We start from the raw sequence: 26,515 nt of genomic DNA on the forward strand, positions 1-26,515 counted from the left end.
GAAAGTGGGTGGTGGGGGTAGGGTCGGTATGGGAGCGTATGGAGGCGGCTTCATGTAAGGGCACCAGCTTAGGTACGTTGATAACGGCGCCTCTGCTGTTCCCGCCGGCACGGTACTCCACCAGCCCCGTGGTGGTGGCTGTCCTGAGAGTCTGGGGGCAATGGAGGGGACATGTGGGAGCAGAGAGAGCATTGGTTTGGTCTCCAATCTGTAATAATCCCCTGTTTGCCCCGGGAAGGATGGATGGGGGGTTTCGGAGATAGCAGAGAGCAGGGATTGAGAGGATGGGGGATATGTTTATAGAGTGGAGCTTTCTGAGATTGAGGGAGCTGGCGGAGCAATTTGGATTGGCGAGGTGAAACTAATTCGGGTACCTGCAGGTGCGGGACTTCCTACGTAGGCAGGTTTCAACCTTCCCGCTCCTACCACCAAGGGGGCCACAGGACAGGGTAGTTTCTAGAGGGTGGGTGGGAAAAGGGAGGGTCTCTGACATTTACAAGGAACTTACAAGGTCAGAGGAGACGCAGACTGAGGAGCTGAAGCGCAAGTGGGAAGAGGAGTTGGGAGGAGAGATAAGAGGATGGTCTATGGGAGGACGAGTTGAGTAGAGTCAACGCGTCTACATGTGCCAGGCTCAACCTGATACAATTCAAGGTCGTTCACCGGGCTCACATGACAGTGGCCCGGATGAGCAGGTTCTTTGGGGTAGAAGATAGGTGTGCAAAGTGTGCGGGAGGGCCAGCGAACATGTCCAAAGCTTAGGGGATTCTGGCAGGGGTTTGCAGATGTCATGTCCACAGTGTTAAAAACAAGGATGGCGCCGAGTCCAGAGCTGGTGATTGTCAGGGTGCCGGGAGATCCAGGAGGAGAAAGAGGCAGACGTTCTGGCCTTTGCTTCCCTGGTAGCACGGAGATGGATATTATTAGCATGGAGGGACTCCAAGCCCCCGAAGTCGGAGACCTGGCTATCGGACATGGCTAGCTTTCTCTGTTTGGAGAAAATCAAGTTCACCTTGAGAGGGTCAATGTTAGGGTTCATCCGGAGGTGGCAACCGTTTTTGGAAAATTAATCGTCAGAAGGGGGGGGGGGGGGGTTAGTTTAGTTTAGAATAGTGGGTTAGTAAAGGTGGGACCTGTAAGGAAGGGAGACGGCTTTTGCACTATGTTTATAAATTCATGTACATTGTTTATTTTGTTGTTGTAAAAACAACAAAAAAACTTAAATAAAATGTTTATTAAAAAGAAATGTTGAACTTTTTCCTGTGCAGCTCCCCCACCACCTCCCCTGGCAATGCGGAATGGAGCTAGAGAGGTCCCTCCCCCGCCACCGCCGTACAGGACGCCCTCTTCAGATCCACCAAATCGAGGGAAGCCCCCACCACCACCTCCAATGCGGACTCCTGCACCCCCTCCTCCACCGATAAGGAACGGACATAGAGACCCTGTTGGATCATCATCCAAATCATTTACAGGTAAAAGGAGAGGGAGAACCAGATTGCTATTGTTTTAAAATCTGCTTTATTATTTATCTCTTGGGAAAGAAAAATCAGCTAGCACTCTAATCAGCTGATCGACAGGGGAATTGAGTGTTGTGAAGGATGGAGCAGGAAGTGCAGTTTGAGGCCACAATCAGATCAGCCATGATTTTATCAAATGACGGAGCAGACTGAAGGGGATTAATGGCCCACTCTCCCTAACTGTTGTGTTTTTAAGTTCTCCCTGCCCTGATCATTGATGCAATGCCAATAAGAAATTGCATGGAAATGTGTTAAACGCAGCAATGTCTCTGACTGCAGGTTGTTGACTCGCTGTGTTCAGAAGATTTTTTTCAAGCTGTTTATAACTTTCTTTTGCGTATTTCATCCAACGGTTGAAATTTGGCTCAGAATCGATTTCTTTCCTTTTATTTATGAAGATATCCTGAGATGTTTTTGTGGCCGGCATTCCTGTGTCCTGCTGACCTTGTAATATTTATCCTCGGTTATATGGCTTCTCCCATTGGTGATTAATGCACACGGGTGTAATCTATTTAAAAATTGTGCTGTTTCCAATACTATTGGCAGATGCAAACGGTGTCAGATTGACATCAAATGGTCAGAAACTTGTAACTGTCAGCTTTACTTAAGAATTAACATGTTGAAGCAGGCCCGGCCCTATTAGAAGCTTTGCTTCTTTTTGCCAATTTACTTTTCTGTACTCCTTTCCTTTTTTTTATCAATGTTTTTTATTGGGATTTTGAACAAAGTATATTTGCTGTTATGTACACAGGATATGATATAAATAGAGACGGGCACACACACAAATCACATAGTGGGCAGCACGGTAGCATTGTGGATAGCACAATTGCTTCACAGCTCCAGGGTCCCAGGTTCGATTCCGGCTAGGGTCACTGTCTGTGCAGAGTCTGCACATCCTCCCCGTGTATGCGTGGGTTTCCTCCGGGTGCCGGATCCGGTTTCCTCCCACAGTCCAAAGATGTGCAGGTTAGGTGGAATGGCCATGATAAATTGCCCTTAGTGTCCAAAATTGCCCTTAGTGTTGGGTGGGGTTACTGGGTTATGGGGATAGGGTGGATGTGTTGACCTTGGGTAGGGTGCTCTTTCCAAGAGTCGGTGCAGACTCGATGGGTCGAATGGCCTCCTTCGGCACTGTAAATGCTATAATAACTAAGGGAAAGAAAAAAGGTGACAACACGAAAGAAATACAAAATCAATTATTTATGCACATAAGTAGGCATCTGTGGGGGGGAGGGGCAGATATACATTTGGGTGCTGGAGAGACAATTACGGAGGGCAATACTCGAATGGGTCTGGTGCTGGTGTTGTCTACTTCCTCCTTTCCTGAACATGGCTGACTCTTTCCTGGGTTTTAGATCAGTGGGAGCCTTCAACTTCCTTCTATCTTGCTCACGTATCTGTTCGGCACGTGTGATCCGAGACAGTGAACGCTAAGTAGTTAATCCGTTGTGATGGGCATCTCAAAGTAAGTCTTCACCAAATATCCATTCGTGCAATTTCTTCGCACCACTTGATTAATGATCAGGACAGGGAGCTTGAGCTGATTTTTCTTTCTCCAGAAGTAAAAGACAGAAAACAGAAGAAAATATTAGTGAGTAATGGAATGAAAGGAAAAGTTATGCCAGTGGATTTAGTTTTCTTTTAATTCTTTCACCCTTTCCTGGCCGAGAGAGAAGAAAGATGCCTCACCCAGTGCCGCTCCAGCCAACTAGCGGTTGAGAGCCATCCAAAGTGAATTGCCCCATTATAGAAAGTGGCTGCGTCCTGCTCTCATCCTCCATGACTGACATGGACCGCTGACTTCAGTAACTTACCATATGGACAGCACAGACAGGAGCCTGTGGGCACTAGCACATTGCCAACAACTCGCCAAATGGAGAATTAAAATATGAGCCCATACTTATTTAGATTTTCATCATTCAAGCTGGTATTACTGCTGTGGGCTCATGTATATGGGAGCTGATTGTAATGGTCAGGCTGTATTTCACTGGAGACATTTTAACATAATAGGGTTGCCACCTGTTCAGGTTTTGATTGGGCAGGTCTGAAAATCTGACTCCGAAAAGCACTTTTTCATAACGTCTGTTTGTTTTGTAATATGGAGGCATGAGTTACTGAGGATCATTGGTAGCCGAAGAACTGCAGACATGCTCATGCCACATGCCCTGCTCTATCCAGTTTTGTATTTAAGCTGGCAATTCCAAGAGCAGCTTTTAGTCATATCTTCTGGTGAAACCTACAGGATATACAATACTGCTCCAAATCTTGTCATCTTATAGAACCCCATTATATCAAATTGAACTCTTTTAAAAATGAATTTAGAGTACCCAATTAATTTTTCCAATTAAGGGGCAATTAACGTGGCCAATCCACCTATGATGCACATATTTGTGTTGTGGGGGTGAGACCCACGCAGACACGGGGAGAATGTGCAAACTCCACACGGACAGTGACCCAGGGCTGGAATTGAACCCGGCTCCTCAGCGCCGTGAGGCAGCAGTGCTAACCACTGCACCACCGTGCCACCCCGATAACAAATTGAGCCCAACCTGTCGATAAGACCTGGCGGTGTGTTCCCTGGCGCTGTGTTCAGTTTGTAGAGTGCCAGAATTTTCTGATTAGGCATACTCCTTCATTCACCCAGGATGACCATCAACTATGTAAAAACAAAATGACATTTTAAAAATTCTCCCTTCCCTAGATGACTTTGAATCAAAATATTCATTTCATCCAATTGAAGACTTCCCGGCACCGGAGGAATATCATCATTTCCAAAAGATGTACCCAAGTAAGCTGAACAGAGGTGAGTCCCTCCAGTTTGCCGTCAGCATGCAAGGATTCCAATTTTAAGTGAGTACCCAGCACCCTCCCCGATCAGTCATTTGTCAAACATACCATCCCTATTGATACAGGATAGTTTTTTATGAAGGGAATCTATCTTCATTATTTCTCAGGGCATCTGTCCTGTAAATATCAATACTAGAAAAATGATCTTACAAATGTGTAACTGGTTATATGTTGGGTTACATAGAATTAAGTAGCCTACTGCACCATAACAGACCATTCGGTCCAACTGGTTAATGCTAGCATTTTTGAGGTTTTATGTGAGCCTCCTCACCACATTTCATCTAGCCCTATCAGTATATCCTCTAATCCTTTAACCTTCATGTTTATCTGGCTCCCCAAATCCCATCCATGCAGCTAGTGGTTGAATGGCAGCTATGAAGAAACTGATAGTGTCTGGTGAGTCTGTCACGTGGTACAAGCTAGCACTGTAGCTCAACTTTTCAGCGACCAATTATAGTGTCTTTAAACAATTGATCTTGTAACACACTAATATAAATTGCAAGCATCAGTGTGAATGATAGAAATGAGATTTATATGGTGGTATGTATTTTCCCACTGTGGAATATATTGAAATTGGCCACATTTTCATGCCTTCTTTAGAAAAGCAACATTTTAAAACTTGAGCACCACAAAAGCCAAAAGATCAAAGAATTTTGCAATCAATACATTCTGGATCAATCTCTATTACATAAGGTGCAGTAGAAAATTAAATATACAACATACAGGGCATGGAGCCAAAATGTTCACCTTGGATGACTATTCAGGAATTCTAATTTGAGTTGTCGTGGAGATGGCTACATGATAGCAAAGCTAGCAAAGGAAGGCCCACTTTCATCGTCACAGGGCAGCATGGATGGCAATAAGCCTCACTTTGCAGTGACATCCACATCTTAAGTATAAAAGAATCAAATTAACCCACAATGCTGACAGTAACATCATAGACCAGCTTCTAAAGATTGACGATGTACACTAGATTCTGCAGTGAAGCAAGGCAGATGGCAGTGCTAGTCTCTCAAAGTTCATGTGTATTTGGAGAAATAGAATACATTTAGAACCATGAAAGCCTGGAGCTGGTAGAAGGTAATGGAATTGTTGAATCCGTTCATGAATGTGGCAGATTTAAACCATAATGGTTAATGCACATGATGCTCTATTGCACTTTGTAGCTTAAACTATTCCATATGTGTTCATTTTAGTGCTCAACTTAATTTCATCCTTTGAATGTGTTGGACAATCCTAGCTCCTCAGGTGACCCTTTCTATCAGTGCTCAGCGTGGTACTGCGCCACAGTGACCAAGTTCAAATCCTTGACTGGGCTGAGATTGATTCTTGTCAGCCAGTGCAATGGTTGAGGTGCTACAGTTGGCCTCTGCCCGTGCACTGAAGGGTAGAGGTAGGTCTATCCAGTTTAATGATGTTTATGCGTGCCTTTTTTAAGGATGGGAGCTGGCTAGTCTTCTCACAGTCAAATAAACTGTCCACACTTGTGTTCTTGGCTCACAGATGACTGGCTAGTTGGTAAGGTACCAGAGGGTTGGAACCATTTCCCCACTCTAGATCAGTACCTCCAGGAGGAAGGAGAGGACGGTTGAGTTAAACTGTATATCTAGTGCAGAAGCTTCTTTGGTGAAATACTGCAGTTCATCACCATAATGTTAGCTCCTTGGGTGACTAGATTAAACATTGTTTAATCTAGTAACTCCTGCCTTTCTCTTCACTATTTGCTCACTGAATTTGCTGACATTTTGTTTTTATTTCTTGCAGCTGTTCGAGGCGCGCCACCTCTGCCGCCTGTTGCCAGGTGATCTGTGACTGTGGGTTTGGCTATTCCCCACCTTCCCTGTTGGAAGACTGATGGTTTCCCTTCCTTTCTTTTCCTGGTGTACAGCTCAAGACCCTTAACCACTTCACTTTGTTGAGGCGAAACCTCTTCAGATCTGCTTAGAGCATGCATTCTAATCTGAGATTCCTGAGTTTCAGATTGCACAACCTTTGACCTTTGCATCTTTCAGCTCCAGGAATTGTCACTGCAATTGGGCTGAGCTAATGGAAAGTTGACTGGAATGTCAAGATGATTTATTTTTTAAGTTGAGGGTTGTAAGATGTTTACAATTACCAGAGATCCAAGAATGGTATGTCCAAGTTTCACTACAAACTAAATTGAAACCATGTGGAATAATGTGGGTTTTGTTTCGGCCTATATTAAGTGGTTAAACTTAATCTTTGTAAATGGATGTTGATTTGAAAATATCCTTGGACCTCTGGTAGAATGGTAGAATCATGGAACACTATTGGGTAATCATAGACCAGTTGGTAAGACTAAAATTCCCACACTACATGTATTTTTTGAATTTTTATTCCAATATCTAGCTGGTCCTTGCCTTATACACGATGTCATGTTGTCGGTACCAGATTTATTATAATGTATTTACTCAAGTACAGGAGATATAGTAATCATTGTTATAATTCTTTCTTTGTAATTGTACAGAGCTTGTGAATTAGGTAATGGTGGACTTGATGGAAGACACTACTTTCTCAGATGATGGACTGACTCGCTTGTTTTGATTGCTTATCCTATCCACAGCAAAGGTTCTTCTTTTGTTTAATCCGGAACAGCAGAGCTCATGTTGAGGGATGCTGTCTGAGAGAGTCATTTACCAGGCACAAGTGAAGTCTTTTCTTGGCACGCGCTGGTTATGAGAGATGTCGGTCTGGCATTCACCAAGTCAGGGTGACGTCTCCTGGTACATCTAGGTATGAGCGATGTGAAATGCACTGCATTTTTTTTTAAAGCTGTATCTTCAGGCCAAAGCACTTTGAATTTGGTGTTTTTTTTTGTGTGTGTTTGTCTGTAATGTGGTACTTTCTTACTGTTCCTGGGAACCCTGTACACTTCTCCAACAGCCTTTATGTGCGTTGCGACAGTACCCAGCGAGTCTAAATCTCTTTATAGGAACAATGGTAATTTCTTCCATGGGAAAACATTCTTTCTTCCCCTCCTCTCTCTCTCTCTTTGGAAGTAGATACTGAGCAATCTATAGTAAGTTTGCAGTTTTCCATACAAATATTTGGGCAAATATATAAAGTTGGGTGACACAGCGGTTAGCACTGCTGCCTCACAGTACCAGGGACCCAGGTTCAATTTGGACCTTGGGTGAGTGTGTGGAGTTTGCAATTTCCTCCGGGTGTTCTGGTTCCCTCTACGGTCCAAAGATGTGTGGGGTAGGTGGATTGACCATGCTAAAATTGCCCCATAGTGTCCAAAGATATACATGTTATGTGGGGGATAGGGCCTAGGTAAGGTGCTCTTTCAGGGGGTAGGTGCAGACTCGAGGGCCAAATGGCCTTTCTGCGCTTTTGGGATTCTATGGTTCTATTCGATGCTGACACAGAGAGAGAGATATAGCCAGAGTACATAGAGCTGTAACAATTAATCGATTCATGACCAATTAATCAATTCCTTTTATTTTGATTTTAAATACCATTCAGTCAATTTAGTTTTGAGCCAATCAATACAGGTATAGCCCAATATTGTATTCTTACTAGATTGAGTCATTCAGATCCTGCAGAACACTGATTGAAGTAATAAGACAGAATTCTTAAATGGGCTTTGTTGTGTTGTGTGCCTGACCTTCATGCAAGGCCGGTACTGTACCGCTTTCATAGATAAACGATCGACTGATCCTCAACGCTGCTAGAAATCCTGGAATTTGACTCATTACAGCAGGATAACTTGTCTGCTGGAATAATTAGTTGACCCAGCCGAAAGGGTATCTTATATATATTTTTTCTACTGTTTTGACATTCATATAAATGGTGCTTGAATGCACCTACCTTAATAAGAGAGAGCAGTCTGCATTGATGCTCTGATGGGTTTGTTTGTTGAATTTGGAAAAGACCATTATTGCAAGTGGTGTCAGTGGATCGGGCTGTTTTCTCATGAATACAATGCACCCAGCAATGCAATTACTCAAAAGAAATATTTTTGGTTGTACCTGCATCTAGGTTTGAATGTGTAAAAGATGCAACAAAGCAAGAATCTGGCAGCCATTTTTAACAAACTTGAAACCTGCCCATAAAACAGAGGAGAAGCTCTCTGCTTCACCACCTCCTGGTGCCTGTGTGGACAGAGTGTGGATTTGCAGATATTTTCACACCTGTATATAACACTTATTCAATTTTATGTTTGCGAAAGATGATTGGCAGGTACTGTGAAAATAACACTAAAATATGTTTCATCATGCATGGGCCGATTTTATAAGATTTTGACTCGCTGGTTTGTGAAGTAGAAATTGCACTTGCAAAAATACTCAAGCTTATCCTACAGTTTAAGTGCGTCAACAGGATGGTTTTCTATACTGTACAAGTGCATGCAATTTAAATACTACAGAACTGGCACACCATGCTTTTTTGTCTAGGTCTCAATGGATCCAATGTGTTTGCATTCGCTTCTGGCTGCGGTTTCACTAGTGTAGTCAGTGAAAATGACCAGTTCTTGTATAATAGTCTTTTGAACCAATAACTCTAATGACCATTTCACAGAATTTTCTGGTCCAGTACTGGTGACGTCTTTTGTTTCTTGTTGAAAATCTGGTACTTGTATTCCTAATCATCCAGCACACACCAAGAAAGGAAGAAACAAACAGTGAATAAACTGTGCAGAAAGCTGACTGACAGACGGGCAATGAGCAGGCGTTGTGTGTTTTAAAAATAAATTAGATTTGCAGTGTTTACTGCAGGTGTCATAGTGGTTTTGCCAGTAGTCCCCAATACAAGGCTACCAGACTGAGGTCTGGAATTGCAATACAGGTTTGAAATGTGCAATATTGGCACTGGTGCCGACACATGTACAGTAATGCCAGTGCCTGTATGTGTAATACCATGCCAGTACCCTCTACATAAAATGCCAGCTTCATCACTGGTGCACATAGCACCAGTTCCCTAATGTATGATGTATGTAATATGCCAGTCCAGTACAGGTCCAGTATTAGTATAATTCTTTGTTTTGTTTTCCTCACTTTGCAGTTGCCACGAACATTGTGCCTTACAGAATGCACAGGCGTTTCTGTGTTGCATTGTTTTCTCTTTCGCGTGCGTGCGAGCGTACACATAAAAATAGGACTGAAGGACTTTTCCTTCCATCAGATGTTGCCTGTTTTGAGTCCTGTGAATATTACCATGTGTCTGTCGTCTGAGGCCACCTGTGGTGGGTTTTCTTTATTTTCCTCCAGTAGCTTCTCCATCAACATGGTGGGTACTCTGCATTCAAAATATTTTTACACAAAATTAACCTCATTATTATTAAAGCTCTGTTTAGCTGGATTAATTTATTGTCTTGATTTATGTTTCATTTTACGGTAATCTAATAGATTTCCTGTTCCTCTCCTATGGTTGATCTGTGCAGGGTGTTGGGGTAGTCTCTTAACTATGGATCTGGAGTGTGCTGTAATTTCCCCTGCTATGCAATTCTTGATTATGAAAACAAAACTTTGTAATCACATTTCTTTAAATGGTACAGCAGCTTCTTCTGTGGGATTGAAATACACAGAAGACAAAAAGGACTCAGATATGGAGATTGTAATAACTAAAGCATTAAATTCAGTTGTTTATTGCTGTATCATGCAGGCCAGCTGGACTTGGTTCTCTGTTAATTATCAAGAAAATTGAAATAAAAATAATCACTTTAATTTTTCTTATCTTGAGTGTCAAGTGTGATTTACTGTTAAGTCAGTTGCTTCCATTACATTTCTTGTAACATTAGGCATGTGTGCTTTACAGAAAACTGCTTTATGAGCAGCACAATGGCACAGTGGTTAGCACTGCTGCCTCACAGCCCCAGGGACCCGGGCTCAATTTCGTCCTTGGGTGATTGTGTGCAGTTTGCACGTTCTCCCCCTGTCTGTGTGAGTTTCCTCCGGGTGCTCTAGTTTCTTCCCACAGTCCAAAGATGTGCAGGTTAGGTGGATTGGCCATGCTACATAATTGCCCCTTGGTGTCCAAAGATGTGCAGGTTAGGTGGAGTTACAGAGATAGGGCGGGGAAGTGGGCCTCGGTAAGGTGCTCTTTCAGAAGGTTGGTGCAGACTCGATGAGCCGAATGGCCTCCTGCATGTAGGGGTTTGATGGTTCTTATTTTCCCGTGCATTCTGAATTAACTAGCACATCATGATCCCTATGCATTCACCAAAAGCATGAGTAGAAAAAAGGCAGATTTCTCTCCACTCTCTCAACTCTCCCATTCCTGAGAGTCTTTTGCCAAATTGGACTATTTTGCTGCACATCAAGGGTCTAGACTCTGAAGGTTCTTGCAATCCAATGAAATAGCATTTACTTCTGCAGGTGCTCCAAGTTGCAGTCTCCCACTGTGAAGCAGGTGCAAGTAAATCATATTCCTGTTCAATTCTTTTATCTTGCCTGATGGGCTAGATTGTCATAATGTACAGTCTGTCACAACTTTGCGTGTGATTGGATATAATCCTACAGTTCAACAAGGGGGGTGGGGGGATCACTTGATTCTAATATTTTTATCCTTGCACTTGAATTCAGAATTTCCAAGCTGATGAATATCTTCTCCAAAAAATGTGAGGAGGTTTCACAGTAGCGAATACTTCAAGGGCCATAGCAGCAGTTGAGTGGATAAATAAAAAGCATGCTGCCTGCTGCGTCAGGGCAGGAATCCTGATTTACTTCTGAGAATGGGGTTTAAAGGAACCATCATTGTGTTGGTTGTTTCACTGACTATTCGGTCAATGTAATGAACCGTCATTTCAAAAAATCAGTGTGAATCAAATATTCATTCAAAATGGGATGCTGTTTCAGATTGAGTAGACTTGTCATTGAAGAAAACTTTTACAAACTTATTTGCTTTGAACTTTCACTAAATATGCAACTTAATAGAGAAAAGCATTGCACTTTATTAAATTAACATGTTTTGTGACATCCATTGTAGATAATAAAGAGTGTGGGAGCAACGCAACTCAGCCCCATGTAATTTGGTGAATTAATATGAATATTCCAATTTTATTGTAAGATGGCTGGATGATGAAGTGGGTCGCAGTAAAATTTAGTCTAGAAAAATAAAGTTAAAAGTTTAATTTGCTTGCTGGTAAGTACTTTTCAAAAATGTTTTTATTAATTAGATGTGGGTGACACTAGGCAGTATTTATTTCCATCCCTGATTGTATTGAAGTGTTGGGTCAATCGTGCAGTGTGAAATTTGACTTGGCAGGTCCCTTCCCTCAAGGACACGAATGAATCAGTTGCATTTTCCTGACAATCCTGTATCTGGTAGTCAACGAATTGCTAGATTTATTCGATGTACTTAATATCTGGGTTGGGCAGCATGGTGGCGCAGTGGTTAGCACTGCTGCCTACGGCACTGAGGACTCGGGTTTGATCCCGGACCTGGGTCACTGTAGAGTTTGTATATTCTCCATGTGTCTACGTGGGTCAACCCAAAAGATGTGCAGTTAGGTGGATTGGGCCTTAATTGGAAAACAAAAATAATTGGGTACTCTAAAAAAAATTTTAAACTTAATATTTGGGTTGTTGGTTCAGTACCCATAATCACTCAGCTACCTCTATCCTGAGTCATCCTTTTGGAGAGCTCCTTAGTGGGCGCTAGTTAAAACTGCCTACAAAACAGCACACTGGTCTCACTTAATGAGACCACGAGAGCAGCATTCAAGGGAAGGTCACATTAATGCAGTTGTGAATAAGCTGTAAAAATAGTGTGGTTTCTACCTGAGCCAAGAATAATTGGCGCACACAGCAAATATATAAATGTCCTAATCCTCAGCATGAACCCAAGGGAAAAATGTGTACTTGAGGTCAAAACAATTACTGAAGAAATAAATATTAAGAATGTCACTGCATAAACATATCTAACACATTTGGGAATCTAGTGTGGATTATCAGAAGTGCATAATTCCATTGGTTACAAACACTTCATAGCTGATGCGTTAGTTGGTAAAAGCGGTTTTATGGGTAAATTATGTTTGGGACAAAATCCAATTTTAAGAGGGAAAAGTAGGACTCCCAATACTGATTAATATCCAGTGACTTGGAAAAGGCTTGTGTGGATGCTGAGGGTAAATTTTCTACATTACAGGAGTACTTGTAATACTAAATTGACTATAAAGTGCTTTAAAGTGCTATAAAGTGCCTGAGGTCATGCAAGATTCTCCATAAATGCAAATCCTTCTTTCTATAAATCTAACAAACTGCGTCATACCCCCTATTCAGACTCCTTCTGTTACCTTGTTTTAGCAAAGCCATTTTATTGGTAACAGGCCCCTTTGATACTGTCATTGATTCGAACACTACTTGTTCCAAGCTCCTCTAAAATGTATTTTTAGTATAGAACTACTGAAGCTTCTAGTGTGGCACTTAATAACGTACTGCTACAAATGATCATTTGGCTGCCAATTGAGACTACAATAAATATTCTAGAATGTCTTGCACCGAGATAGTAATAGGATTAAAGAAGCTGAGGTCCCCTGGTTCAGCATAGCCATTAGTAAAATCATCTTGTTATAGCAGAGCTGTGCTAGCAGTTTATTGAATGAATGTGGACTTTGACCATTCATTAATAACCACTCTGTCAGCCCGTGAATCACCAGGCATCAGTAATTTATCTAATTCTACGCGATAAGGTTCAAAATCGGCAATTTATTGGGACGTGACCTTCCCTTTATTAACCAGTGCTGTTGATACCTTTGTGGATAATAGGAGTTTATCTTGTATTGAAGGAGTGCACAAAATGTATCTGTCTTTTAAAAATTATGGCTCATTGAACAAGGTAGACCTTTGAATTATGATCATCCTTTAAATGGGTTCCAAAATGTTTTATTGCAAAGCACAAAATAAACATGAATATTCCTGAACTTGAGTATGATCAAATGAGTCTACTATTTCAAAGGAATTAGCATTATGATTTTGGACTGTTTGACTACAAAATATATCCAGATTTATATCTACTGGAACTGAGTTCCTAAAGGTATTTTAATTGAGTCTAGATGTTAATTTAAAAAAAGTATTTCTTGCAATTCACTTGTAAATAATCCAAATTTAATTTGAATATCAACTATACAAATAAGTGCTAAAGTTCTGTAGCATAATTCGGGGGGAGAAATGAATTGACTTCTTGACTGGGTGCACTCTCAATGAGATATAGTTCCGTGGATAGCCAGTCCCTTTCTCCCCCATCAATGTTCTGAAATGTTCCCTTTTGTTGTACTTGCTGCTATGCCCACTAGTCTTGGTTTAGCTCATTTGGTAACACATTCACATCCAGTGTCCCAAGTTTGAGTTCCAGGTGCTAACCAGGACTTTAAATGCAGTACAGAGAGAACAATGCTTTGTCTAAGGTAACATTTAATCCATAGAATCCCTACAATGCTGAATGAGGGCATTGAGCCCATCCAAGTCTTTACCCACCATCTGAGAGGGCACTCTACCTCGGCCGACTCCCCCATCCCCGTAACCCATTGATCATACCTAACCTGCACATCTTCGGACTGTAGGAGGAAACCCACGCAGACATGGGGAGAATGTGCAAACTCCACAGTCACCCATAGCTGGTATCAAACCCGAATCATAGAATTTACAGTGCAAAAGGAGGCCATTTGGCCCATCAAGTCTGCACGGCACTTGGCAAGAGCACCCTCCACCCTATCCCTGTAACCCCATGTAACCTTTTTGGACACTCAGGGCAATTTAGCATAGCCAATCCACCTAACCTGCACATCTTTGGACTGTGGGAGGAAACCGGAGCACCCTGAGGAAACCCACACAGACACGGGGAGAACATGCAGACTCCATACATACAGTGACCCAAGCCGGGAATCGAACCTGGGACCCTGGAGCTGTGAAGCAACTGTGCTAACCAGTGTGCTACCATGCTGCCCTGGCACTGAGGCAGCAGTGATAGGCAGTGCCAGCACGCCACCCACATCCTCTAGGCAAGGCCTACTTCCTCCTCACCCAACACTGTGATAAATAGATCTGCCCAGTAGCCTCATGGTATCGCTATGCAAAAATTGGCTGCTACGTTAACAATAATGATATTAAAAAAGACATAGACATTATGCGGCAGCAGCATATTTATCAATGGGGAAGAATCACAAATGCTCCTGATTGCCGTTGCTCGAGGTCGACATGCGCACTATCTGAATTAATTATACATGAGTACAAAGTTCAATTATTTACTCCAACAGTTGTTGCAGCTTAGATTAGCTAACTCAACACTGCGAAATTAACTTCCTGATCTACAGGGCTGCGTTTTCAACCAGGCAGTGCTTTTAGTGATGGTGCTAGCAAAGAAACCTCTTCTCAAAAGTTTTTTTTTTTACACTTCTTTCACTTGGAGTTTGTGTCTTTGGTTAACCTTTTTCCTCACCCATTTTCTTTTCCCTTTTAGCCCTTAGCTCAATTAGCCTGATGAGAATCGACCAGGCTGCGCCAGGCTGGAACATGAAGTGACTGGCAATTTGCAGGCATGTGAGAAGGCCTCCATGTGGTCCCAGCATCTTTTATTTACACAAATCAGTAAAAACAAAAAAGCATTGATTCTTAACTGCCTCACCAGCTATAATGTACAGCCAAATCTTGCTGAAAATTGAATTAGACTTTGTAGAATACTGATTATCAATGTATGGGAAACAATGATTTGGGAGTAAGAAAATTAATCAAGACACTGACGCCACTTCAATGGAAACTGAAACAATAAAGTGTTAATAATGGTTAGGGTTGAATACACTGGTACCTAACCAACGGATATAAATTCCAAATCAGGATAAACCCCCAAAATTGAAATTACAATATGAATATATTTTAAAAAATAAATTTCGAGTTACCAATTGTTTTCCCAATTAAGGGTTAATAAGGGTTAATTTAGAGTGATCAATCCACCTACCCTGCACATCTTTGGGTTGTGGGGGTGAGTCCCACGCAAACACGGGGAGAATGTGCAAACTCCACACGGACAGTGACCCAGGACCAGGATCAAACCCAGATCCTCGGCGCCGTGAGACAGCAGTGTTAACCACCGTGTCACCTGCCCGTGCTGCCCATCTACAATATGACTAACAGTAAAAAGACTTAAATGATTTTCAGGGCCAGGGAATGTTACATTAATTAAAACATGGGTAGAAATTTATGTTACAGAATAGATTGAGATAACAGCCTGACATGGTCATACTACCACTATCACCATTCCTGGGTATGTCCTGTCTCATCGGCAAGACAAACCCAGCAGAGGTGGCGACACGGTGGCGTACACTCGGGAGGGAGTTGCTGGGAGTTTTCAACATCCACTCTAAACTCCATGAAGTCTTGTGACTTCAGGTTAAACATGGGCAAGAAAACCTGCTGATTACCACGCACTGTCCACCCTCAGCTGATGAATCAGTACACCTCCATGTTGAACACCACTTGGAGGAATCACTGAGGGTGGCAAGGGCACAGAATATGCTCTGAGTGGGGGACTTCAATGTCCATCACCATGAGTGGCTTGGTAGTATCACCACATACTTGAGCTGGCCAGGTCCTAAAGGACACAGCTGCTAGACTGGGACTGCAGCAGGTGATGAGGGAATCAACAAGGAGGAAAAACATACTCATCCTCACCTATCTGCCTGCTACAGATGCATCTTTCCATGACAATATAGGTAGAAGTGACCACCGCACCATCCTGGTGGAGACCCTCCATCGTGTTGTGTGGCACTACCACCGTGCTAAATGGGATAGACTTCAAACAGATCTAGTAACTCAAGACTGGGCATCCATGAGGCGCTGGGATCCATCACCAGCAGCAGAATTGTATTCAACCACAATCTGCAACCTCAAGGCACGGCATATACCCCACTCTACCATTACCACCAAGCCAGGGGATCAACCCTGGTTGAATGAAGAGTGCAGGAGAGCCTGCCAGGAGCAACACCAGGCATACTGAAAAATGAGGTGTCAACCCGGTGAACCTACAACACAGGAATACTTTTGTGCCAAACAGCATAAGCAGCAAGAATTAGAGCTAGGTGATTTCACAACAAACACATGAGATCGAATCTCTGCTGTCCTGCCACATCCAGTCGTGAATAGTGTTGGACAATAAAACAACTCACTGGAGGAGGAGGCTCCACAAATATCCCCATCTTTTTAAAAAAAATAATTTTATTCAAAATTATCAACAATTTTCAACCAAACACTCCAGAAAGAAAGAAAAACAAAATTGTACATAGAAAATCAAACAAGGATACATTAACCCCATTTAACCAATAAATACCAAAGTGGAGAAAACTCCCACTTTTAACACAAACGTAAACCAAACCCCCCCCACCCCCCCGGGTTACCGCTGTTTTGACCTCCACCTAGTGTTCCGTGAAATATCCTCAATGATGGGGGAGCCCAGCACATCTGTGCAAAAGAGAAGGTATTTGCAATGATCTTCAGCAAGAAGTGTCGAGTGGATGATCCATCTCGGTCTCCGGAGGTCCCCAGCATCGCAGATGTCAGTCTTCAACTAATACGAATCACTCCACGTGATATCAAGAAACAGCTGAAGGCACTGGATACTGCAAAGGCCATGGGCCCTGACAGTATTCCGGCAATAGTACTGATGACTTGTGCTCCAGAACTTGCCGCACACCTAGCCAAGCTGTCCCATCACAGCTACAACTCTGGCATCTACCCGGCAATGTGGAAATTTGCCTAGGAGTGTTGTACACAAGAAACAGGACAAATCCAATCCAGCCAATTACCGCCCTATCAGTCTGCTCTCCATCATCAGCAAAGTGATAGAAGGAGTCATCAACAGTGCTATCAAGCGGCACTTATTCAGCAATAATCTGCTCAAGGACGCTCTGGGTTCTGCCAGGGCCAGCTCCTGGCCTCATTACAGCCTTGGTGCGAACACGAGCAAAAGAATTGAATGACAGAGGTGAGGTGAGAGTGACTTCCCTTGACATCAAGGAGCTCGAGCAAAACGAGTCAATGAGAATCAGGGGGAAAACTATCCGCTAGTTGGGAGTCATACCTGGCACAAATGTGGACGGCAGGGTGGCACAGTGGTTAGCATAGATTCCTGACTTAGAAATATACCACCGTTCCTTTATTGTCGCTGGGTCAAAATCCCAGAACTCCCTCCCTAACAGCACTGTGGATGTAATTCGCCTGACATCTCGGGCTCACCACGCAGTTGCTCCACAATTCCACATCTTTCAATTCCTCTGATAAGTAACATCATAGCATCTTCTTGGCTAAAATGTTGAAATAAAAACCAACAACAGCACTTCCATAGAATCCCTACAGTGCAGAAAGAGCAACCTACCTAAGCCCACTTCCCCACCCTGTAACTCCACCCAACCTGCACATCTTCAGATTGTGGGAGGAAAACGGAGCAGACATGGGGAGAACGTGCAAACTCCACACAGTCACCCAAAGACTGAATCGAATGCAGGTCCCTGGCATTCTGATAAGGCAGTGTTGTCATTGTGTCTCTCAATGGCAACTTCCTTGTTTACATCAGATTTTATTGCACTGAGTTAAATGGACCATTAATTGAAGGACAAGTCAACTTTGTGTTTTTTAAAAGAAAAAATTTAAGACATCAAGTTGAGGGTGGCACGGTGGTGCAGGGGTTAGCACTGTTGCCTCATGGCACCAAGGTCCCAGGTTCGATCCCGGCCCCGGTCACTGTCTGTGTGGAGTTTGCACATTCTCCCTGTGTCCGCGTGGGTTTCACCCCAACAAGCAAAGATGTGCAGGGTAGGTGGATTGGCCATGCTAACTTGCCCCTTAATTGGAAAAAGAAATTGGGAAAAGACATCGAATGTAGAAAAAATAGAAATACAATAAGAAAATGAATACGTGGGCAGCACGGTGGCGCAGTGGTTAGCATTGCTGCCTCATGGCACCAAGGTCCTAGGTTCAATCCCGACACTGTCCGTGTGGAGTTTGCACATTCTCCCCGTGTTTGCGTGGGTTTCGCCCCACAACCCAAAGATGTGCAAGGTAGGTGGATTGGCCACGCTAAATTGACCCTTAATTGGAAAAAAAAATGACTTGGGTTCTCTAAATTTATATTTAAAAAAAAGAAAAGTGAATAATTGAATTTGTTCCCCCCCCCCCCCCCCCCCACAAGGACCCCCTGTAATAGGGGGACCCCCACGGGGACCCTTGTAACAGGGGGACCCCCAGGGATCCCTGTTATAGGGGGGTCCCCCTATTACAAGGATCCCTGTGGGGATCCCGGGGAGCGCCGGGAGGACGATGGGTGGCCAAAAAGCTGGCGGTTGATCATAAAAGATTAAAGACCCATCTGCTACCCTCTGGCAAACTGGAGAATGAGCAACCAAAGTTTCTTCCAATAATCCTGTCCATATTTCAGGAAACATCCAATGACGTCTTTGCCATTCATGCTCCCCCAGTGCCATAGAGAGTAGTGAAGTCAGTGGTGATGCAACCGGGGGACGAGTTTATGAACTTGTACAATTAAATCCACATTGCAATGGACCTGCCTTCCAATCTCTTTTCTGAGAAATGGCAAAATAAATTGCCTCGCTGCTTTGAAGTTTGCCCAATGGCACATCCCGACGAGTTAGCGGAATTCCTCCTCCACAGACTTGGATTCAAGAATAGGAAAATTCAACTGGGAGCAGCGGTCATATTGAATTAGCTGATCAGCTGGCCCAGAAAGTCAAGGGTGTCAGCTTCTGAATAGTGTGAATCTCGTATTTCTGAAGCACCTTCCACAACCTCAGGCCTAAAGCAAATTAAGTTCCTTTTTCTTTTGACGTACAGTCATTGTTGGAATGTGAAGGGAATGCTCGCCAAGCTGTTTTATATAATCTGGCCAGCCACAACATTCGACAGCCAGAAAAGGGCAAGGGACCGGTGGATTTATTACTTGGCAGTGTGCACTGCCCACTGAGGAGAACAAAAAAACATAGAAAGTGCAGGGGAGCTCTGCCACGTAGCTCCAGACATCATTACAGATCAAGATTGAGGAGGTTATAGACTTGGTGATGGATAGTATTCTCTGGCCATTCCTAATGGGATTTGTAAATGCAGCACAGAGGAATGCCTGACATTCATTGCTGCACCTCAGAAGAAACAAACACTGGGGTGAGGCCATAGTTTTTGAGAACATTCAACTTTTACTGAATTTTATACAATTTTGACACAACTCTGTCTGCTTCTCTGCAACACAAACACGTCGAATGAGCTCCTATTTTGACCTATATGAAAATCCCAGGTATTAACATGGACCCAGCAGCAGTGAAATTATGGGACAGAACTTCCCATTTGAGTTGATTACCTTCTGGAAAATTCAGAGAATTCTGTGCCCGAGACTGAGAAGGAAGAGAAGCTATTCTGGTTTTAGTCCCGTAGTTTGGATGCGATAGAATATGAGCAATGGATTGCTCAGCTTGGTAAAGAAGTGACCAAACACATTCAGAGTCATCGCTTTCATCCACAAGAGAAGGGGGTTTCTCTACATGTGTTTGTGTAGACTTCTCGCGTAGACCACGAACAAAGAAATGAAGATGTTGCCCAGTGGTCGACACAATGAAGGACTAAGAGAGGGCAAAACTACCGGACTTGATCACACCTCCGTAAAATATGTGAACAACACTGACTACAATGAAGGATTTTGTGAATTTAAATATTGCCAAGGATTCTGCAACTTTCCTCTACATTATGAATAAATAAATAGTCAGACCCATAAGTGGAAAGGTTTTGCGCTCCTGTTTCCGGGGGACGGTGTCAAGAGCAGGAAATCCCACGGGAGTCCCAAAACACAGTTAAGGACAGTGAGATTTCCCATTCCCATTGTCCCCACCCCCGCCATAGACATCTGCCTTGGTCCCATTTGGATATATTTAAAAATAATCACAGAATCATAGAATTTATAGTGCAGAAGGAGGCCATTCGGCCCATCGAGTCTGCACGAGCCCTTGGAAAGAGCACCCCACCTAAGCTCACATTTCCACCCCATCCCCTAACCCCACCTACCCTTTTTGGACGCAAAGGGCAAATTAGCATGGCCAATCCACCTAACCTGCACATCTTTGGACTGTGGGAGGAAACCGGAGGAAACCCACGCAGACACGGGGAGAACGTGCAGACTCCGCACAGTGACCAAGCCAGGAATCGAACCCGAGACCCTGGAGCTGTGGAGCAACAGTGCTAAGCACTGTGCTACCATGCTGCCGTAATTATCAGGCCTTTATGCCTGAAAGATCGCCCCCCCCCCCCCAGTTAGATTGTCCATTGCGGCTGCGCAGTGCTCTGCCCCCACCCCCCTTATGGCTGGGAATTACGTGGGCAAGGTTCACTTGTGGTCTCAGCAATTGTGAACCTGACAAGGTGGACCCGAGCCTATTCCTCCCCTGCACCGCAAATCAGCACCAAATCCCCCCACCCCCACCCCCGCACTGCACAGCAGCCCCCAACCCCTAGAGTGCCTGGGTGCCCCCCGCCACCGCCTAAGTACGGGGATGACCTGCCCCGACCCGCCCCGACTCCCACCCATCCCCAGGGACCCCTGTAACAAGGAGACCCCCTAGACATGGGCCCCTGAAATAGGGGATCCCTGATACGGGGACCACCCCCCATTTAACATGGATCCCTGTGGGGGTCCCCCTATTACAAGGGTCACTGTGGGATGCCCTCTATTACAGGGCTGCCTGTGGGGGGCCCCTCTATTACAGGGGCCCTGGGGTAGCCGCCTATTACTGGAGTGCCTGGGGGGGCTGGTCGGGTCACCCCCGAAATCTGGGTGTGGGGGGATACTGTATGGTGGGGCGGGGTTGGGGCCGATTTACAGTGAGGGGTGGGGTAGGGATCGATTTGCAGTGGGAGGGGAGTCTGGGCCAGTTTGCAGTGCGGGGGGGCAGATGCCAGCTCTAGGACCTCGCGATTGGGCCGCCAGCTCAAGATGGCGGCCTGATAGTGGGGTTCCCTGGGAATCCTTGTTCCATGCCATGCATAAATTTGCATGGGTGGAACACTGAATTGCATGCTGCTTTAAAACTGCAAGGAGATCATAAAACTAGTAAAATTCAGCTCTGGTGGGAGAACATAGGGCTGGATTCACCGAATTGGAGGTTAAATGCCGGCATGGGAGCTGTGGCATTTAACAATGGAAAAATTGGCTGCTAGCCCCTCGCTGGTCGCAGGATCGGTGAGTGGCTAGCAACTGTGCCAAGTAAAACTCCCAGCTTCCATGACAGAACCAAATGGAGACTGGCCAAATCCGTGGCCACGCATGCGCACGGCGATCATCTACAGCGGTTGCATCGTAAAACATGGCGCCGGCCGTGCGCGGGCCTGGCCTGCCAAATACTGTCCCCCTCCACCAGTCCCCCCAGCCCTTGCGGAAGCACCCCAGCCAGCAGCAAGGCTCCTGGCCGCCCGTGGCGGCGCCGGACACAGTCCGCAGCCATCACTCCGGGTTCCCGACCGCTGGGGCCACAAGTGAAGCGCACCGTCGGAAACTCGGCCCATCGGCGGCGGGGAATGGCGGAGGCCCCCCGGGGAGAATAGAGGATCGGGCCCCGTAATGATATGCCAAAGGTGCTTAAACGCTGTGCGTCGAGCGACGCATTTACGCCATATTTGGGGTGCCAGAAGATCTTGATTTGGCGTCAAACTCGCGCCTATCGCGATTTTGGCATCGGAGGCTATTCTCCGCCCAATCACGTTTCGCAATTTCAGCGGCGGCCGACGGTGAATCCCACCCAAGGTCTCACAAACGGAGAGTCCAGTCCCCAGGGTTGTGATCAAATCCTGGATCGGTGCAGTTCCAACAACTAAGAACGACACCATTTAGGACAAAGGCTTGATTGGCATCCCATTGACTACATTAAACATTCTCTCCCTTCACCACTGGCGCACAGTGGCAGCTGTGTGTACCATCTAGAAGAGGCACTGGAGCAACTTGCCACGGGTTCTTCAACAGAACCTTCCAAACATGCAACCTCTACCACCTAGAAGTAGATGTAGAGAAACAACCCCACCACCATCAAGTTCTTCTCCAAGTCACACGCCATCCTGGCTTGGAAATATGTCATTATTCTTTGTCCTGGCTTGGAAATACATCATTAGTCATTGCTGGATCAAAATCCTGGAGTCCCTTTCTCCTTCACTACACGGAAGACAGGAGCTCAAGAAGACAGTGTACCATCACCTTCTCATGGCATTATGGAAAGCCTTGCCAGCGACGTCCACATCTCATGAATGAAAAAAAGGAAATGATGCAATGACTGCCTGATTATTCTAGATCGCTCTCTGCATAGTATATTTGTGACGAGATTATAGACCGATCGTCAGCTGAAAAAAATTAGAGTTAAAGCAGAGATGGTAATATAGAAAGCTACGTGTATTTAGTTCCACCAGAACAACACCATTGTGAGGTGAGATTTATTGGCACCATGTTTAGAAATGGATGTCCGATGTAGCAGAATAAATATGGAAAATAGCCAAAAAGACAATCACTGTGGAAACAGTGTGAGCTGTTTTAAAGACACCAGATTAATGTTGTGGCTACCAGGGCAGGTCAAAGGCTAGGAATCCTACGGCAAGTAACTCACCTCCTGACCCCCCAAAACCTGTCCACTATCTACAAGGCACAAGTCAGGAGTGTAAGGGAATACTCTCCACTCGCCTGGATGAGTGCAGCTCCAACAACACTTAAGAAACTCAACATCATCCAGGACAAAGCAGTCCGCTTGATTGCTCCCCCTTCCACAAACATTCAAACCGTCCACCACTGACGAACAGTGACAGCTATGAGTTGGCAACTTAAACAATGGAAGTGACATGGACTGTCACTGCAGGAACTCTCTAAGGTTCCTTAGACAACGCCTTTCAAACCCATGATCAGTACCATCTAGGAGGACAAGAGCAGCAGATACCTGGGAACCCCACCACCTGGAGGTTCCCCTCCAAGTCACTCACCATCCTGACTTGAAAATATATCGTTGTTCTTCACTGTTGTCATGTGAGAGTACCTTTAAGAAATGGGTGTTTATAAATGGGTGTGTATATAAATATCTGTAGTGAGAGTACCTTTAAGAAATGGGTGTTTATTACTGCAGTGATGTCAGAGAGTGAGTGGAGCTGGGCTGTCTGTCAGCTTTTTACTTTAGTTATAGGCTGTTTGCTGCAGGGTGTGTTTTAGTTTAATTTTCTGAGCTGGATAGCTGCAGTCACAGCCAGAAGGTGTATGAGTCTCTCTTGTAATCTAAAAACTGTAAATCGATCCTTTGGTGATTTAAAACTAATAACTGCTCTCAGTAGTGACTTTAACCTGATGTGCTTCTGTTAAAAGTTCTTTTTTAAGTCTTATGGATTACTTAGTGTTGTATTCTTTGGGGATTAGGATTAGGGTTAATGAATTAATGGTTGCTAAGATGTTCACTGTTTTAAAAAGGTTTACTTGAGTTCATAGAATAAACATTGTTTTGCTTTAAAAAAATACTTTTCCATTTCTGCTATACCACACCTGTAGAGTGGGCCGTGTGCTCCCCATACCACAATCTATTAAAAGTTGTGGGTCAGGTGAACTCCATGATACACTTCGGGGTTCTCTAAACCCTGGCCCATAACACTGTCACTGGGGCCACAGCCTGGAACTCCCTCCCTAACAGCACTGTGGGTGTACCTGCACCTCAAGGACTGCAGCGGTTCAAGAAGGCAACTCACCACCACCTTCTGAAGGGCAACAAGGGATGGGCAATAAATGCTGGCTCAATCAGCAAAGCCCACATCCTGTAAATGAATTAAAAAAAGAATTGCCAGTGGGAAGCTGCAAGTTTTGTTGCCCTTGTGTGCACAGTTTCTCCATAAAGTATTTTTCTGTACTATCAACAGCAAAATCATCCACTGATAAATACATTTTTGAATAAAGAAAATAATTAATTGAAGGTATCAATTATTTTGCAATATAATATATACTGGTGTTCAGATCTCCATGGCTCCTGGGAAAACAAGTTCAAAGAGCTCCTCACTGGGCACATCCATCCTTGGCCAAGCATTGTCATCCTTTGTCCTTTAACCCAACCACGTCACTTCCACTGTTTAAGTTGCCAACTCTTCTAGCTGGCTTAACTAGTTTAAACTGCCAACTCCCATTGTCCGGCCAGGCCTCTTGAAAAAAGCTGGATCTTTTCTCAAATTTGGCATTCCTGGGTTCATCTGGACATCAAGACATCGCTTCTGTGCCAAACTACAGTGTGAACCTTATTTGTAATCTCTGATTTGCTGCTACGTTGCTTATATTTTGAAGTAACTTTGATCAGCTTGCAGTCCTCCCCCCTCCCCACAACAATGGTGCTCCTTGCTAAGCCTTTGATTGGACTACTGGTCCTACTGGTTTTTCAGCTTGAGATACAGTCTGTTCCTGGGATTCGCTTGCCTGGGCTGATGTCTGTTTCTCTGCCGCTTGCAAATGTTATTGCGACTTCCAACTTGCCTGTTGCCTCAGAACCGATTCTGCACACCTGGATCTTCATGCTCAGGAAAACATTTTGATGAGCGGTACTCCGATACTCCAAACTTCAGATAGCTTCGGGATTCCAGTCACCTGCCACACCTGTCTCTTAACTTGGACAGCAGTTTGCACCACGCCGAGTCCACCCTACCTGTGTCTATTTTGTCCCATTACAGGTCCCCTGGCTTTAACACTGACTCGCTCCTGTTGTTTCCTATCTGCTCCCCATTTAATACCAGGTTTTACGTGTCCAAATGATTGTAATATAACCAGGCCTATGTAACTTGAGTTTTCCTTTTGTTCATTCGCATACCTTAAGGTATTGTCTTGAGGATTAATTTGAGGCCCTGTTTGCCTTCTGAGATGCACATAAAAGGTCTCACAGCACCATCTTAAGGGCAGGGTCGTTCCCCTGGGCCAACACCACTAAAACAGATTACCGACTCATTACCACTTTTCTTCCACATGCAGAAATAAGTATTTTTACTGGCAAGGAATACCATCAATAATTCAAAAAACTGAGTGAACTATTTGAAAAAAAAAAGACAATCTAATAGTTCTGAGCATTTTGTGAAATGTAAATATAATAGTAATTACAGTTAGCATAAGGTCTGTACTGTTTAAGAATGATCACCCTTCTCTTTAATTGCTCAGTGGGTCCCCAGATACTGTTGTTAAATTAGTCCAAGAGGAAGCAGATTATTCCTTGATGTATTGCTGCAACTAGCTGGAATAGGGCTTCTCACTGAGTGGGCCATTAGATTGACTTTATGCTGTACCCTTCAGTTTGAAAAATATTTTGTGCCGTGACTTGCCGTAAGTGCGAGCTGATAACAATGCGGACATTGGCAGGGAAAACTTCCCGAGGTCGATAAAAAACAATGAAGTACTGCTGAATAGCAGGGCGATTCTGGGCACTGCCTAAAAGCGGACTTTTTGAACTTTTGTTCGCTGAATCATGCCCATGATGTCAGTGGGTATCCCTTGTCGCCCACGAGCCAACTCATCATCCTGACAAACACAACGGGGATCACTGAGCGTCCTAGGATGTAACAGTGATGCACGCTCCCAGGGTAGCGTTCCTCAGGTGCTGGCCACACACGCTCTGAACATTCAAGGGTGGAACTCCTTCCTGCTAATATAGTGCACTCCCTGATGCCCGGTGCTTGCAGGGTGATATGCGTGCCATCGATGTCCCCCTGGACCTGGGGCATCCCGGTGATGGCAGCGAATCATGTTGCCCAGGCATCCTGGTGGGCCTGGCTGAAGTCGAAGGTGATATGGTCGGATGCCCGGGCATACAGAGCATCCATCACCTCGCGGATCCACTTGTGGGCTGAAAATTACGATATGCTGCACGGGTCCCCGCTAGAGCCCTGGAATGACCCGGTGTTGTAGAGATTTATTGCTGCAGTGATCTTCCCGGCCACCGGGAGGTGTCCTCCACCACAGGGTACCACGGGGTACCATGTCCGCGAGGACGCGGCCCAAATGCCACACTGTCTCCCTCTGTTGAGACGCAGTCTTCTGTGGCATATGCTGTCTGTCAGCTCATGGAAGGGCCAATGACTCCTGTACACCATGGCACATCACCTTGCCTTCTGTCCCCCTCCTCAACTTGATGGACAGACAGATCTTCAGGGTGTGCGATGGTGGCC

The 26,515-nt window shown here is 44.6% G+C and overlaps 1 protein-coding gene across 1 annotated transcript in view; it reads left to right on the forward strand.

The window, feature by feature from the left end:
• Positions 1 to 10,060, forward strand: part of wipf2b (WAS/WASL interacting protein family, member 2b) — a 66,464-nt gene extending 56,404 nt beyond the window's left edge. The window contains exons 6-8 of the mRNA XM_072487416.1: positions 1,269 to 1,472; positions 4,219 to 4,320; positions 6,129 to 10,060. Coding sequence (XP_072343517.1) covers positions 1,269 to 1,472; positions 4,219 to 4,320; positions 6,129 to 6,169 — 347 coding nt within the window. The 3' untranslated portion in view covers positions 6,170 to 10,060. The remainder of the gene's footprint in view (positions 1 to 1,268; positions 1,473 to 4,218; positions 4,321 to 6,128) is intronic.
• Positions 10,061 to 26,515: the final 16,455 nt, after the last annotated feature.

The sequence above is a fragment of the Scyliorhinus torazame genome, chromosome 21 (assembly GCF_047496885.1).
Source record: "Scyliorhinus torazame isolate Kashiwa2021f chromosome 21, sScyTor2.1, whole genome shotgun sequence".
NCBI classification, from domain to species: Eukaryota; Metazoa; Chordata; class Chondrichthyes; order Carcharhiniformes; family Scyliorhinidae; genus Scyliorhinus; species Scyliorhinus torazame.